We start from the raw sequence: 16,778 nt of genomic DNA on the forward strand, positions 1-16,778 counted from the left end.
TCGTGGGGCTGCCGGTGATTTTACTTTTTGTCCCATCTACCATCCCCACGGCTGGTTACCGGGGGCTGTGCAGGTTTCTCCTGGTTTCACAGTGGTCATTGCACAAGAGACCATGTTTAGCAGTGCCAGGGTGTCCTTGGTTCATCCATACCGGGGAGTCCCCAGGAGGCTGCCCCACATGATGCCCTGCCCGGCCCTGGGGGCCTCGCTCTCCGGCAGCTGGAGGGGGGCCCCTCTAACGGCAGGCATCACCTTCCCTTTGAGCAGCTTATTACTTGGGTCAGTCTCAGTGTAATCGTGGGCTTTTGGGGGACCACAGGCTGTAAAAGGCAGAGAAAACAATGGACCACAGGCTGTAAAAGGCAGAGAAAACAATGGGTTAGTGACTGGAGAGAAATCTTTACAGTTTCCTTTATTACAGTGAAGAAAATTCTCTCCAGGAGAAGTAAAAGACCCAACCCATCCAGTGTAAATCCACTATACTTCAGTTTTTTTTAAATGGACTGAAATAAGGTTTTCAGAAACGCTGATAAAAATTTGCCCCCTGACTTTTGGAGCCATGATTTCGCTTGTTTTGGTCACCACATCCTACGTCATTTCACTCTCCATCCTTATGGCCGCATTTCCCAGAGACCGGCCGTGAGTCACAAAGTTACTGTCTCTCCCATCAGCTTTCAGCCCCTCGGATCATGTCAATGGGAAAGTCCCAGTTTGCACCTAGTCTTTCCTTAACACCTTTGTAACCTTGCTAATCTACCTTTTTAACAAAGAGAGAATATGCTCAGACTTCTGGCAAATAGCAATATGTGGCTATAATAAAATAAATTTTGTGTTTTATTTAAATTCTATTGTTTTTTATAATTACCTTCTATATGGCTGGTGATGCTAAATTTCCACTGAGAATATAAAGTTTTCTTTTAAATAAATTTATTACAGTAAAAGTAAGGAATCACCTTAAAGAAATATAATCAACTTAAAGAAAATATAAAGTAGATGCAGAAAGTACACAGCTACAGCAAAATTCATGAAGGTAGAGTTTGCAAATCGCAGACGTTTGGGAAACACTGTCTGATAGCACTTCTTCCCAGAGGCTTTTCCTCCCCATCCTTCACCAGCACGAGGGATAACAGAACTTCTTCCACTTAACCCTCCGTGCTGGCTTTTATATCACAGGATATGCGGTGAGTTACCTATCGTTCATTGCGTCCTCTCTAAATGCCGTAGTAACTTGAAGGGAAAAAAAGGAACCCAGTGAAAATTTCTAGCCCCATAGTTCCCTCCTGGTCCCAGACCAATGTCAGCGTCTGTGTTTTTGGAGTTGATACCAATGTGTAAGAGCATCTTGTTCCAGTCTGGCTGCGCACCCAGCCAGCTCCAATTCCCTTCTCATTTTCAGCCACCACCTCATCTGTATTTCAGCCACACACAGCACACCTGGCCCTTTCTTGCCTCCCATCTTTATTCAGGTTGTTTTCTCCAGCTGGACATCCTTCCTGTAACTTTTCTGCCAGTTGCAAGCCTGCTCAGTCTTTCAGTTGGCGCGTCTTCTAGGAAGTCTCCCCAGATTCCCCCAACCGGAAGGGTCCGTTCTCTCTCTCTTTTTTTTTTTTTTGTAATTTTTAAAAATTAATTAATTAATTTATTTATTTATTTATTTTTGGCTGTGTTGGGTCTTCATTTCTGTGCGAGGGCTTTCTCTAGTTGCGGCGAGCGGGGGCCACTCTTCGTCGCGGTGCACGGGCCTCTCACTGTCGCGGCCTCTCTTGTTGCGGAGCCCAGGCTCCAGACGCGCAGGCTCAGTAGTTGTGACTCACGGGCCTAATTGCTCTGCGGCATGTGGGATCTTCCCAGACCAGGACTCGAACCCATGTCCCCTGCATTGGCAGGCAGATCCTCAACCACTGCGCCACCAGGGAAGTCCGGGTCGGTTCTCTCTTTAGTGCTACCATGATATTTTGCTATAACCTCTCTTGTCTTGTTAAGAGTAGGGCATAATAGAACCAGCAATAGATGAGGGATTGTTGGTTTCTAGTTCCAGCTCTGTGTCCAGCTAGCTTTGGGGCTGTAGTGAGGTCGCTTCAGCACCTCTTCGTCTCTGTTTCCTCACCTGGAAGATGCACAGGGGGGATGGTGGCAGTAGTCTCTCAGTCACTGCAGTATGTGAGTCTTCTTGAGGCATTACTGTTATCTCTACAGTGTTCCTTTCTCCAGCCAGATTGTAAAATCCTGAGCAAAAGGTCCCAAATCCCAACACCTCCCGTTTGTGCCTAATAGGTAATTAGTTACCCAATAAGGTTTCTGAATAAAATAATGTTCATTTGAGATACCTAACATCTAGAGATCTAAACTTTACCACTTTTTAGTTTATTCATAGCAGAAATATACATACATTATTATATGTTCCCATAATTATTTTTAGCTACTAAAACTGTTTCTATACATTTCGACCCTTTTTCCTCCTGATAAATGCTTCTTTAGAGTTTGAATTGGAACAGAGATGTTATTTTGAATCTGACCAGCAGGGGGCAAACTTCACCCAGGAATTGCCATGTAAATCACTATCGCTTCAATTTGATAGGGCTTGGGAGTCTACAGATAGGATTTGGAAGTTGGTTTTCATCTTTCTACTAGACACCTTGTTTGTTGATAATGCCAGCAGGAGCTAAATGTGCTCTAATATGACCTAAAACCCCAAAGTGCCAAAATTGGGGTGCTGGGGAGTTCTTGTTTGTCTTTAAAAGAAGGGAGAAGGTACAATACCTGCAAATACATCTGGACGCTAAACATGAATGGCAAGAATTAGGAACTGAGGGGGAAAAGAGTGGGGACTTCAGCTCTCAGGAGAGATTTCAATGAGGAGAAATCTATTGGCCAAAGAAAACGTCAGTTTATGAAAAATATCTGGTTTTTAATCAGTATTATAGGTGGGGAACATCGTAGAGCAGGGGGTCCCCAGTTAAGCAGTCCACTGCCTGGTGCTGAATGAACCTTGTAGCCATGATTACAATGGCAGATTTCTCCTCTGCTCAGATTTGGGTTTCCGCTGTGAAGGCTCATTTGGTGGGTCACACAATTTATAAAGTAGAGCCTTGGTGCTAGATGCGGTGCTAGTGATGTGTTATATGATCTGGGACAAATGACCTCCCCTCTCCCAGGCCTCTGTAAAACTGACCTCAATGAGGTTTGGATGCACTTGTGAGATTTTTATTGGACATGTAAGAATTATGAGGGTAGAAGACGTCTCAAGAAAATGGTATTTTGACTGTTTTTCTTCCACAGGAGTGATATATTTTGAAAATATAAGGTAGCTTTGGCTTCACTTTAGCTGCTCTCTCATTTCTGCACTTCCCCTTGCTAAGTGTTTATGAATTTGGCCCCTGGCTGCAGAGTTTCTTCTTTCTGTCATGGGAGCCCTGTAAGCTCCTTACTGTGGCTTTAGCTCTTCCCTCATGGGCAACAAGTTGCGCTAGTAACCATTTGTCCAAACCCTTCACATCACTCTCTGGTTAGAGGCCGTGGCCCAGGCAGGATGGTCCAGCAGGGGGCCTTCCACTAGGACATCAGGGCTCTGGATGCCCAGCACTTTGCTCTATTTTAAGCCTGTGCTGTCTTGCAGCAGGCAGGTGAGTCTAGGGCCCAATATGTGCTGTGGATATTAAGAGACTTCAAGGACACTTCCCCCCATTTATCCCAGTTATGTCCCCTGCTAAAATAGGTTAACGGTATCTAATTAACCACTGAACATTGTCATGCTGCATAAAGATAGCATCCTGGCTGTTCTTTGAGCCATGGTACTTTATCTCCATTTAGATCTCTGCAGTATTCCATTAAACTCGAGAGCAACATTTTAACCAAGATGATGTCTACATTAGGGCCGCCTTTCACCCTTCAGCACGTGACCCGTGTAGGCAGCAGCTGAGGCCTTCTGTCTGATGCAGCAGGGCGGGCAGAGGAGACTGGCTCTGCAGGCGGGGAGGGTCCTTACATTACGGTCTTTCTCTGCCACTGAGCCCCAGAGTAAAACCGAGGATCCGGGATTGGGCAGTGGTTCTGCGTGGCTGCAGGCGCGGGATGTGCCAGCGCCATCAAGCTTGTCCTCCACTGACCAAATCATGCCCAGCGCACGTCACCGTGGTCTCTAAATGTCAAAGGAAAGGAAGTGCATCTGAGCAAAAGAAGTTAGAAAAAGCGAGTGCCTGGAGGAAAGGGTGACCTGGCTAGGTGGGTTCTCCTTTCTCCCATGACGCGAGCTGTCGTGTTGTAAATTAACCAACGTTAACTACCACATGGTCAGGCTGACAAAGCTACAGTGCTGCTGTAAGTTGAAAGTATGTCATCTCATCATGGAAATTGTTAATTGAATTTGAAGCAGAGTCTGTAAAATGAGCCTTTCCCCCGGTGTAGAACTGCCTGCGTGCCTGTATCATGTAGGGTTTAAGAAGTGGGCCTTGTATACTGGCCCCGACCCCTTTCTAGGTGGGTGACCTTGGGCAAGTTACTTTACTTCTCTGAGCCCCAGTCACCTCATCTGTAGAAGGGAGCACGTTTAAATAAGATAATGTGGTAATTAAATAAGGTAACATATAATACTATATATAGTAGTGTTATATAATAGTAACATATAAATAAGATAATGTAATAACAATGCTTGGCACCCAGCAAACTCAGTAAGTGTTAACTGTTACCATCAGTCATCAGTCCTCCTGTGACAAGCCATGGGGGCGGGGGCCTGGGAATGGACTCTCCCCTGAGAATCGAGGGTGGATGTGTGGGGCCCAGGCCGAGCCACCTAGTGTGGATTGTAGAGAAGCGGGGCGAACACCAGGAGGGGACTGGTTGAGTGCAGAACTGAAGGACTGGGCTTTAAAGGAAGGTGAGGATGAGACAATGCCCTTACCCTTGAAGTCTCCACCTGTTTAAAGAACAGACGGCTTCACGTGAGGCTGAGAGATCATAGCGACTTGGAAAGCACCACACAGAGAGGGCCGTGCTTCCCCTCTTGCCAAGTCACTGACCAGGTCCGGCGCATCCCTTGCTGCGAAGCAGGAGGCCAGGATGCCCTTACTCCTAACACCCCGTGTCCACAAGGTGGGAGGTGAGGGAGGATGCTTACTCTCAGTGTCCGAAGTTAAAGCTTTGTTCTTCAGAATGTCCAAAGTAATCAGCAAGTGATGGAGTAGCTCTTGAAAAGAAACCTGGCATTTAATTAACTTTTCAAAGTGCTGGTTCAGCAACCTCTATGTTTTACATTTTGAATATTGAACAAGCATCTCTAATCAGATCTGAATTGCTTCTGGGCCTCCCCCGGTGGACGGCACCTGCTGAGCTTTTACGAGCAACACAGAATCCTGAGGTTCAGGAGGGCCAACTCAGAGTCACTCGGGAATGGAGCCTTCAGTCTGTGAGGCCGTTTCCTTCCTCCCCTCAGCCTGTAGGTCAAGTCAGAGTTCGTGAATGCTTCTGTAAGAAGAAAGTAGGCAACTCGGAAGGACAAGGCAGCAAGGCTTACATTCTGCTGCTTAGCGACAGAGCTCAGTCTACTCTCTGAGATGAGGTTTTGGGCAGTGGTTCTCACATACGTGACTGGGCTTCATTTCTAGAAATTACTACCTCAGGGGGCCTGTGATGCAGCCTAGCACACGGGTGCTGCAGAAGCTTCCCAGGTGTGATTCTCTTGTGCACCACTGGTTAAGAACTCCTGGTGTAAAGGATTCTCTCCAGCTTTCAATTAGCTATCTGTTGCCTCCTGTAAGTATGGAAAACCTGTGAGCACAGTAAATCCAACCAGATGTCGGGGTGCCCGGAGGACATCTAAAAATCAGCGGGTATCTGCTTTTGAAAGGGCTTGGGGCAGTGGGTTTGGGAGATAAGGATTCTCGTTTCAGCATCGTCACTAACCAGCTCTGTGATGTGGACAAAGCACACAGAGCTTTGGTGGGTTGGTGCCCACTGTCCCAATCTATCGGTATATATAAAACGGTGCTCCTGAAGCCTGCTTTGCCTCTTTTCCAGAGCTAATGTTGATAGACATGAAAGTCTCTGCAGGCTCCCCAAAAGTGCTCTATCTCTGTACATTGGTCTCGCCAGTATTATAATTGTCAGGTTCCCAAACCCTCTAACGGCCACTTCTGGGGAAACAGTCACGTGGGCCACGGGGGGCAGTAAGAGACCAGAAGCCCAGGGTAGAGCTGGCAGTCCTCCTGCCATAGGTCTGGGCCAGCTCACACCGTTTCCCTGGAAGTGTGTGATGACCCAGAACCTGCAGTCCTCTCCCTCAGCCTCCACCGACCTACACAGTCTGTGGGAGGTGGGGCTTTAGCCCACATCCTTCTTGGGTTACCTACCCTGCTGGGCAATGATAGACCACCAGGTTTTCATTATTTTTTAACCTGTCACCAGCAATTTAAAAATGCGCTCTGCATCGTGACTGGGTATTTCTGTATATAAAACTGAAAAAAATTTTATGTAACATTTATCCTTACTATTTGCAGTACACTCTCTTCACTGTTCTTTGCTATTGGAAAAAAAAAAAAGACAAAAAATAAAGGCTGGTGGTGATCCTCTAAATTGATTTCATGGCTCACTAATTGTTCATGACCTGTGGTTTGAAAATCCTTATGCTAGGTTCCATGTCACTGCATGGTCTGAGGTGCGTTTGGGGACTAGACAGGTAAAGTATAAATGTGTGGAGTGGGGGATTATTTCAAAATAGCACGTTAAATTATATCACTGAGATACATAGACAAGTTATTTGCATATTCACAGTTCTATAAAGAAATGTACTCTCTGCCTCTTCTCCTAAAGCATGCTTCCCACTTCCTTTTGCTTTCTCACTTTTGGTAGCGGCAGAGCTACAGGAAATACTTCACTAGCCTCTTAACTTCTGTAAGAAAAGCAGCAGTGCAGGTTCAGCGGTAAAGAGCTAGTAGGGACCCCCAGGTGCCAGGGAGGGTGGGAGCTCAGGCTTGGAGTGGGTGGGGCACAGCCCAGCTTCCCTGAGTTTTTCCTTGTGGGAATGCAGGCCCAGTGTGGCTAGGGTTTGTATTTGAAGAATTCAGAAATCCGGACTTTTTTGTACAAAATCTCCCAATCTGGACAACAAATTAATGTTAAAACAGAAAAAAAATTAAACCAAACCAAAATAAGCAGCGGTGTGGTGCCGCCCGAACTTACCTGCAAGCTAGGGACAGCCCAGAAGTGGCCAGCTGTTTCGAAGGCAGTGTTTCCTGATGTTTCTCTAGGGCCCCGCCCAAGTTCCCACTAGGCTTTCCATCTCCCAAGCAGAAGGCTCTCCCAGAACCTGCTCTTTCTAGCAGAGAGATTGAGAGACAGACGGACAGGCAGACAGACAGAACGCCCCGTGGGGTATCCGTGCCCTCCATCCTTGAGGGCTGTCTCTTGTTCTTGCTCCTTCCCTGCTGCGGGATGACTCTGGGCCCCCCCAGGGTGACAGGGAGCAGGCTGTGGGCTCAGCGGCAATTATACTGAAGATGGACCTCAGCCCCTGTCCGGGTGATGAGTGGATAAATGGCAGTTAATCAGCCTTCCTCCGGAAGAGTAGTGTTGTCATTATTGTTTCCTTCAGACAGAATCACCGCTCCTTTTGCCCCGGCACGTGGCTTAGGAAGGAAGGATTCTGTCCTACCTGCCGAGGGTGGTCAGAGAGGGAGCTGCCCCTTCTGCACAACAGGAAGGCGCCGGCCTAGGCTGCCCAGCCTCTTGAATCCCGTTATTCTTCTGTGACCCCCGTTTCCATCCAAGCTCTTCTGCCGCTAGTGACGTAGGACTGGCTCCTTCGGACAGTGGGTTCGGAGTTCAGCCTCACCAGGACAGTTAGAGGCAGTGGTCCCTGGGAACTCAAGCCGGGAGCAGAGCCTCCCCTCCACACAGGCAGAAGGCAGCCGTGCTGGCGGCAGGGGCCAGGGCGGGTGCTGCATTCAGGATTCCTTTGACTTTGACTTAGAACAGGTCATAAACCTGGGTCATCTGCCATCACCACGGTGGGGATGCCCTGGGTACCCGATGCAGTTTACCTTTGTGCCCCACCTGCTGCCCTGAAGGTCCCACTCGCCCCCCTACCCCTAGTTGTTCCGTCTCTTCAATTGGCCCTTTAAGAGTCGAAAACTGCAGCCTAGGAGGTCCCCTCAGAGTTGTTCCATACTGTTCTTCCAACTTTACCTACCTACTCACTTCCCCCTCCCTGACTTCAGCCAAAATTAATCCTTTCTACCCTCCTTCCTTCCTTCCTTCCCTCCTTCCTTCCTTTCCCTCCTTCCTTCCTTCCCTCCTTCCCGCCTTCCCTCCCTCCTTCCCTCCCTCCTTCCTTCCTTCCCTCCTTCCCACCTTCCTTCCCTCCTTCTAGCCTTCCCACCTTCCTTCCCTCCTTCCCACCTTCCTTCCCTCCTTTCCTCCCTCCTTCCTTCCTTCCCTCCCTCCCTCCTTCCCTTCTTTCACTCTTTTTCTTTCTTAACAGCGCAGTTTTAGTCTAACTTCCATGGGAAGTAGTCTATTTAGACTTAGGTTTATGATTCTACTCTTTGGGGATTATTTGCCTTTTGCGGAAGGTGCTGGTTGGCCCCCATGCAGCTCTTACTGGGAGGCCTTCTCGGCCTGCTGGCCATTATGACGCTGCCACCACCCTTTGCCCTCAATCATCATGGTGATTGATTTCTGACTTAAAAGAATTCATAGAAAACAAATACTCTGTTATCACAGAAATTTTCACACATACGGGAAAGTTATCTCCGTGTAACCCACACCCAACTTTAAAAATCTTCAGCGTTTAGCCGATCTCATTTAGAAGACTTAAGATCAGTGTTTCTCAGAGTATCAGTAGTGACCCTCTTGGATTAGAATTACTGGGAATTTGTTTAAGATGCATATCCCTGGGCTCCCCCGCCAAGACCAACTGGTCCAGAAATCTCTCGTTGCTGGGTCCAGCAATCTCCACGTCTGACAAGCTTCCCAGATGGTTCTTACACACGTTCAGCTTGGGGAACCAGGACCTCACATAGCGACTGTGCAAACAGACTTCCTGCTCGTGGAATGTCTTACTTGCCCACCATCACTCACAGGGCCTTCCAGTCCTTCACGTGGAGGAGACAGAAAGTCAGGCCTGAACTGAGCAGCTAGTTCGTCCCCTTTTGCTCATGGGAAGATACACATGTTAGCACAGCAGCTTCAGATAAGACCCAAGGCCTCAGTCCTAAGGAAGTGCTCTGTAAATTGGTCAGTTAACTGTTGAAAGGAAGGCACCGTGTCATCTATACCCTTTTGCGTTTTGAGCTTCTCACTCAACTTGCACTTAAGCTCAACAACTTAATTTGGAGTCATGCTGAAATAAGGCCATAGGAAGTCATTACTGTAATTTTCTTACACTGGTTGTGGGCCTTGGTCTTTAAAGAGGAATCCAGACAAATAAAGCACTTGGGTTCTGCTAATTTGCTCCCACTTTTGAAACCCCCTCCAGCAGGCCATGTCAGCGCAGGAGACTAGAGGGTTCTCATTAAACCTTGTCTCTCTTTTTTTCAGGTCAGGAAGGAGGGCTTCTGAAGAAATAGAAGAGTATGTTTCCAGTATTCTTACAACATCCTGTGGTGACCATAGTCAACAGTGCAGTCTGGGTGGTCCTCATCTGTTCAGCCTTTATTGAACACAGCATTCAAAGACAGACAGCAGGAAGTTGGCCATGGGCTGGGGCTGGAGTTAGGAACACTAGTCAAGGGTTCGGTTAATGCGGCTTCCTCAGCTGAAGGGCTGGACTCTGGCATTGATGCCCGTGTCGTATCTCCCACTGCGTGGTTTTTAGAATTGTATGTTCAGGTATCAAGCGTACTGACCCATGGGTTCTGCTTTACTGATGCAGATGGGCAGAAGCAACTCCAGCCTTCTAAACCTAGCCCCTTCTCCTAAGACTTATATCAAAAAGAAAGAAGGAAGGTTTCTGGGTAAAGATGGAATGTGAAGGTAGGGCCATGGATCTCATAGCTGCGGGGTGGGTGGAGCATCCTGTCACGGTCGGTGTGACGCTGCCTGTGGGATGTAGCACCCCATGGTTCGTGTGGCCGTACATGGCAGACCAGCTGCCAAATCAAGTCTGACCAAGTTGGTGGAGGGGAGTGGGTCCAGAAGCATTTTCATCTAGGAGAAAGAATGGAAGCAATAACCATATAGGGTTTTCACTTTCTGCTTTCCTTTCCTTCTTTTTGGGGGCAGTCACCGCCTCAGACAGCAGAGCCTGGATGGATCAGATGATGGAGGAGGTAAGATGTCCTTGGGGAAGTCAGAAGGGCTTCCAGAGACGTCCCAGAGCATTTCCTGAGCTACAATTAAGGCGCCATTTGCTGCAGGCTTACTGGAAACATCCCCTGTGGCCTCGTGCTAGCCTTTTGTTTTGCATCTCTGCGCCTTGCTAAGTGCTACTGCCCCTGCCTAGAATACCCCACCTTCTTCTTTATCCACTAATCCTCTTTGTCCTTCAAAACTCAGCTGGAAGCATCACCTCCTCTGAAATGTCTTCCCTTCCATCCCAGCCTTTCTCTGAGTCTGATGTTCTTTCTCTGCGCCGGCAACCTCCTGGGCAAACTTCCATTGTAACACATCACCATGGCAATAATAGCTGATACTTATCAGGTGTTTATTATATCTCAGGCACTGTCCCACCACTTTATAGATGTTAAAGCGTTTCATTTCACAACAACCCTATGAGGCAGTACTATTATTATCCCCATTTTATAGTTAAGGAGACTAAAGTACAGAGAAGTTAAGTTGCCCATGGTCACAGAGCTAAGTGATTATCGCACTTTAATTCTTTATTGGCTTGATTGTTCTTCCAACCAGGCTCTAAGCTCCTTGATAGTGGACACTGTGTCTTATTTATCTTTGCATCTCTCATGCACGACACACAGTAGCCAGTTAAAGGCTGACATTGTAAATGAGGGAGAAACAGCACTTACATGTCCAGCAGCCATGTCACAGCTGAAACCTGTGTTCAGAAACTCAAGAGAAAAGGTAAAGTCTGTGTGTACTTTTACAAGAAACCTACTAGAGTGGAGGTTATCTTCAAGACCTAAATGATCAAAGCCTCTTTTTTAACCCACATATTTACCATTTCCAAACTATTCCTTTGTGCAGAATTCAGTTTCCGTCTTGTATCATTTTCCTTGTGCCTGAAGCGCTTCATTTAACATCTTTTTTGTAGAGCAGGTCCTCTGGCAACAAATCGTCTCAGCCTTGTTTGTCTGAAAATGTCTTTACTTTTCACCAGATACAGAAGTCTGGGCTGGCAACTCTGTTTTTCCTTTGAGCATTTTAGATACTTAGTTCATTGTCCTCTAGCTTGCACTGTGTCTGAGGAGAGCTCAGTGGTCCTCCTTATGTTTGTTCCCCTGTATGCAGTATATCTTTTTCTCCTGCTTTTAAGACTTATTTCTCCTTATTTGTTATTTTCAGCAATTTGGTTACGATGTGCCTTGTTGTGGTTTACTTTGTGTTTATCCTACTTGAACTTCTTGAGTCTGTGCATTTATGGTTTTCATCAGATACAGATAATTGTAGCCATTGTTTCTTTTCTTTTTTTTAAATTGAAATATAGTTGATGTACAATATTATGCTGGATCAGGTGTACTATGTACTGATTTGACATTTGCATACATTAATGAAATGATCTTCATGATAAATCTATCTGTCCCCATACAAGTTATTACAGTTTTATTGACCATATTCCTTATGCTGTCTGTATATTACTTCCCTGTGGCTTATTTATTTTATAACTGGAAGTTTGTACCTCTTAATCCTCTTTCCCTATTTCACCTCACCCACCCCTGCTCTGGCAATCACCTGTTTATTCTCTGTATCTGCGAGTCAGTTTTTGTTTTGTGTTTGTTTTGGTGTTTAGATTCTGCACATAAGTGAGATCATATGGTATTTGTCTTCCTCTGTCTGACTTATTTCACTTAGCATAATACCCTCTGGGTCCATCCATGTTTTCACAAACGGCAAGATTTCCTTTTTTAATGGCTGAGTAATATTCCACTGTGTATATATATATATATATATATATATATATATATATATATATATATATATACCATATCTTTCTTATCCATTCATCTACTGATGAACACCTAGGTGGCTTCTCAAATTCCAGCCGCCTTAGCCCCCTAAACTTTGACCTCTGTCTCCTCAGCTCAGCCAGACCTCCCTCCCCATGCTCCACTTGGGGTTCCCCACCCCTGTGCCAGTGTCCAGGAAGCATCTCAGGCAGAAGCCAGGGTGACTGCAGGGCCCACTTCATTTGTTTCCCTTCCCTTGGGGATCACAGTTCTGTGCTACCTCTTGTCCACTGTGTGAAAACAGTTGTATCTTGTATTTTTTCCAGTTTTCTAATTGTTTATAGCCGGAAGGCAAGTCTGGTAACAGTTATTCTCTCATGGCTAGAAGTGGAGTCCCAAAGCCTTCTATTAAATAACCTTTGCTTGCAACTACAAAGTGGAGGAGAGAATTAAATCTGTAGGACATGGATGATTCTCTGTGCCTTAGCTACCTCACAGGATTAGGGCGAGGGTCATATAGGACAATCGTGAAATATTCTGGGATGGCGGTTAAAATACAGATTCCCAGGCCACCCACAAAACAGAAGCTGGAGTTGGGGCCCAGGGATCTGCATTAATTTAAGTAAGCTCCCTGGATAAATATTTCACACATTGAAGTTTGACAACCCTGCTGTAGTGCCTCCAAAGCCGGAATTGAAGACTAGAGGGGGAGTTGTGTGCAAGAGTACTTCTGCCTCATCTCCTTCCAAAGGGGTTTGAAGGTAGAAAGGGAGTCTCTGGAGGTCAGGAATTCAGCCTGCACTCTAGGAGTTAGTAAGAGCTCCTGGGCCCGCTGCTCCCATCGTTCTTCAGCACTTCGCTTTTCCATTATCTCTTATTGACAAGCTCATTTCTTTTTGCCAGATATTCCTCCTTAGCTCTGCTCGCTAAATTCCTCTCAGCTGCCAAACTTCTCCACCCACTAATAATTCCCAACGGCCCTGTTCAACAAGGTATCCTGCACTTCTTTTACCAGAGTCTGCTTTCCCAGACGTGTTCCTAGGATGTCCTCTGCCAGTGCTACACTGGCAGCTGTGATGCTCAGTGATTGGTGGCTACTGCCACCCTTTGGGTTGGCCTGTCCTCACAAACGCTCTGTTGCTTCAGCCATTGGTTGCATAGGGCAGCAGGGCAACCACCCAGGAGGATGTTCCCTGGACTCAAGGAGGCAGGTCCCTGGCAGACGTGAACAGAGCTGTCTGGTGGTTAGGGCGCAGTGTGCTTGGAAATTGTGATGCTGATGAATCTGAGGTGCTCGTTCAATTCATGGTCTACAGAAGGTTTATTCAACTGGGACTCTTCTCCACACCTCTCCCCACCCCACCTTGGACCTCTTTCCAGCTCCCCTCAAAGGACCTCTGAAATCCCACCTTCTCCATTTATTTTCAGTGTGTGAACATGCTCCATTTCAAGGAGTACCTGTTAAATATTACAGCAAAACCCTCTGAATACTGAAGTTTACACACATCACAAATGCATTATTAGAAGGTTGCGCTGGCCGCCATTGTGACATCATCACGTTAGAATCAAATTGTTACAGGGTTTTTTTTTGTAAATTTATTTATTTATTTGTTTATTTTTGGCTGTGTTGGGTCTTCATTGCTACGCATGGGCTTTCTCTAGTTGTGGCGAGCAGCGGCTGCTCTTCGTTGTGGCGCGCGGGCTTCTCATTGCGGTGGCTTCTCTTGTTGCGGAGCACAGGCTCTAGGTGCGCGGACTTCAGTAGTTGCAGCACACGTGCTCGGTAGTTGTGCCTTGCGGGCTCTAGAGCGCAGGCTCCGTAGTTGTGGCGCACGGGCTTAGTTGCTCTGCGGCATGTGGGATCTTCCCAGACCAGGGATCAAACCCGTGTCCCTTGCATTGTCAGGAGGATTCTTAACCACTGCGCCACCAGGGAAGTCCCAAATTGATGCAGTTTTAAGCAACTCTATAGGCCACCCTGTCCAAACCTGCCATTTGACGTGTTAAGAGATTGAGCTTTACAGATTATTATACAGAATCTCAGGACTCAAAGGGAAGCTCTGATCTTCTGACTCTCAAGGGAACAAACACTCTGCTGTCATACTGTGGTGTCCACCAGCATCACTGCCATCACCAGTATTACCAAACATATACCGCATTGTGTAGTACTTCTTTTTTCTCATTTAATTCACAAAACAAATCTATGGGAAAGTTCCTTTAAATCAGTTTTATTGAGTTCTAGTTTGCATACAGTAGACTGCACCCATTCAAAGTACACAGTGTGAATTTTTATACATGTATATACCGAGTTAAATCTCCACCACCATCAATATACAAAACATTTCCATCACCCCCAGAAGTTTCTCATGCTACTTGCCAGTCCACCCTTCCTCTGCCCCTCCAGGCGGCTATGATCTGTTTTTTTGTCAAGATAGAGTGGTTTGTAGTTTCTAGAATTTTATATACATTGAATCATATGTATGTATGCTTCTGTGTTTGGCTTTTTCCGCTCACTGGAATGATTTTGAGATGCATCCAGCTGGTTGCATGTATCATTACCCTGTTCATTTTTCTTGCTAATATATGGACATAGCACATTTTGGTTATCTAGTCACCTGTTAAAGGACATTTCAGTTGTTCGTTATCCCCATTTTAAAGATGAGCAGACTAAGGCAAAGAAAGGTAACCTTGCCAAAAGTCACACAGCTAGTAAATGACAGCATCAGGATTTGGAAGGCAGCTGTGCCCACCACTCTGTTGCTAACGCAGCATAGCTCAGCACCAGGCTTTGAATGCAGGTCTTGGCTCCAGAGTCCTTGCTCTCGGCCTCTGAGCTGTAACAAATGGTACGACCCTCCGCTGTGCGGGCATCTCCTTGCACAGGTTGGTTGTGTCAGTGTCAGTTCCCAGGTGTGTAAGGTAGAGTGCTGGCATTACTGGCGGGATGCTTAATACAATTTCATTAAGGAAGGGGAGAAGAAAGATACTGTTTTCAGAGAATACCCCTACTATTCTTTTCCCCTTCACAAACTTGGAATGTGAAATTTGTGAATTGGCCTTTATTTTGGCTCCAGAGGTTTGACGCATAAAACCCTTTCTTGTCAGAGTGCACTTGATGTTACCTTCTAGGAGGTATGCCTCTTCCCTGGCATAAATCTGTTTTCCATGCAGTTATGCCTGAGTCCTGTAGTGGAAAATCAGTTCATATGTTCCACTTCACACTCGACTTAGTCCATTTCACTGTATGTGAATGTTTAGAATCCATTATGCAATAGGAATCATATGTTACATATAACTAGTTTCTAGAATTATCTTTGCTCAGGGAATTACTTGGTTGGCTAGTTAAGGCTGCTCCTTTGAACTTAGAATAACCAGTGGGTGGGGAGACTCCACGAAATGATTGCCCTGAACCATCCATGGACGCTCATTCAGCAGTGACATTAAACAGATCTCTGGGCACCTGTGAGGGAACCTGCTGGTTCCCTTAATAAATCACATCCAGGTTCCTTGAGGTCATCAGTGAGGAGTATGCTCACCTGGGAAGAGACTGCTCGTCTTCTGGTACTTGGTGGGGGTGGGCAATTGACGAGTCATCTCAAAGGAGAAGATGAATCTCCAGGAACAGAGATGAGAAGCCACGGTCCAGGGCCTCCTCCCAGCGCCTTGGAGGTGAGTTCCACTGAGGAGAGCCAGGGGGTCTTCATGCAGTGCCTCCTGCGGCTCGTGCTGCTCCCATGCCGATGGTGATGAGTGAGACAGCCCCTGCCCTCCAGGATTCTCTGACCTAGTGAGAAATGCCCACTCTTCTTTCCTCCTCTTCTGTTTTTGTTTTGGTTTTGTTTTGTTTTATTTGCGGTACGTGGGCCTCTCACTGTTGTGGCCTCTCCCGTTGCGGAGCACAGGCTCCAGACGCGCAGGCTCAGCGGCCATGGCTCACGGGCCCAGCCGCTCCACGGCATGTGGGATCTTCCCAGATCGGGGCACGAACCCGCGTCGCCTGCATCGGCAGGCAGACTCTCAACCACTGCGCCACCAGGGAAGCCCATCTTTCCTCCTCTTCTTTTATAGAAGACTTTGAGAAGCCATGTCTCTCGAGATATATTTCTCAGCATTCAGCCTCCCTGGATCACTCTTGATACATGGTGCTTCTTCTTCCCTGGGGAAGAAGCCGAGGGAGAGAAGAGAAGCACTTCCTCCCATCCATTGACCCCTCAGGCTTCCGAGGGAAGAGAACAGAAAAACAGAAGAAGGAAGGAGCTGTTGAGATCGGGTGTGTTTTTTGAACGAGAAGTGAAGAGTAAGTGCCGTGTAGGGGTGGTTTGGGGGATCTGTTGGTTAACCGGAATGTATTGGCAGCGGGACTGTTTGCAAGACCAAGGCATGCTGAGCTCAAATGTTTTTAGGGGCCAGGCAGGTAATATAAACACTTGAAACAGCAGAAGTGTTCAACTATAAAGAATGGTGGGGCCTGTGGTGAGCTTGGAGGGGAGCTGGCATGACCTGAAAGTTTTCAAATTCAGATTTCAAAAAATGACAGAATTTTAAAATATCACTTTATGAACAGGACAAAATGCATCTGCAAGTTGGATTAGGCCTTTGGGAAGGGATTTGCAAATCCTTCCTAAGACCTTGGAGAGCTCTCCTCTAGGGGGACACAGGACTTTGTTGGGGAGACAAAACATGAAAGATGGAAAGCATTACAAGGGTTAAATAGCTTAGACAGCA

General features: G+C 46.7%; 1 protein-coding gene across 1 annotated transcript in view; it reads left to right on the forward strand.

Annotated features, from left to right (window-relative positions):
* The window catches only part of IFT43 (intraflagellar transport 43), an 89,277-nt gene that overhangs the window by 55,612 nt on the left and 16,887 nt on the right, over positions 1-16,778 (forward strand). Inside the window, exons 4-5 of the mRNA XM_022576491.2 lie at positions 9,532-9,564; positions 10,216-10,262. Of these exons, the coding sequence (XP_022432199.1) occupies positions 9,532-9,564; positions 10,216-10,262 (80 nt within the window). The remainder of the gene's footprint in view (positions 1-9,531; positions 9,565-10,215; positions 10,263-16,778) is intronic.

Source organism: Delphinapterus leucas, chromosome 2 (assembly GCF_059928025.1).
Source record: "Delphinapterus leucas isolate spDelLeu-1000000601 "Yukka" chromosome 2, BTC_Dleu_Yukka2, whole genome shotgun sequence".
NCBI lineage: Eukaryota > Metazoa > Chordata > Mammalia > Artiodactyla > Monodontidae > Delphinapterus > Delphinapterus leucas.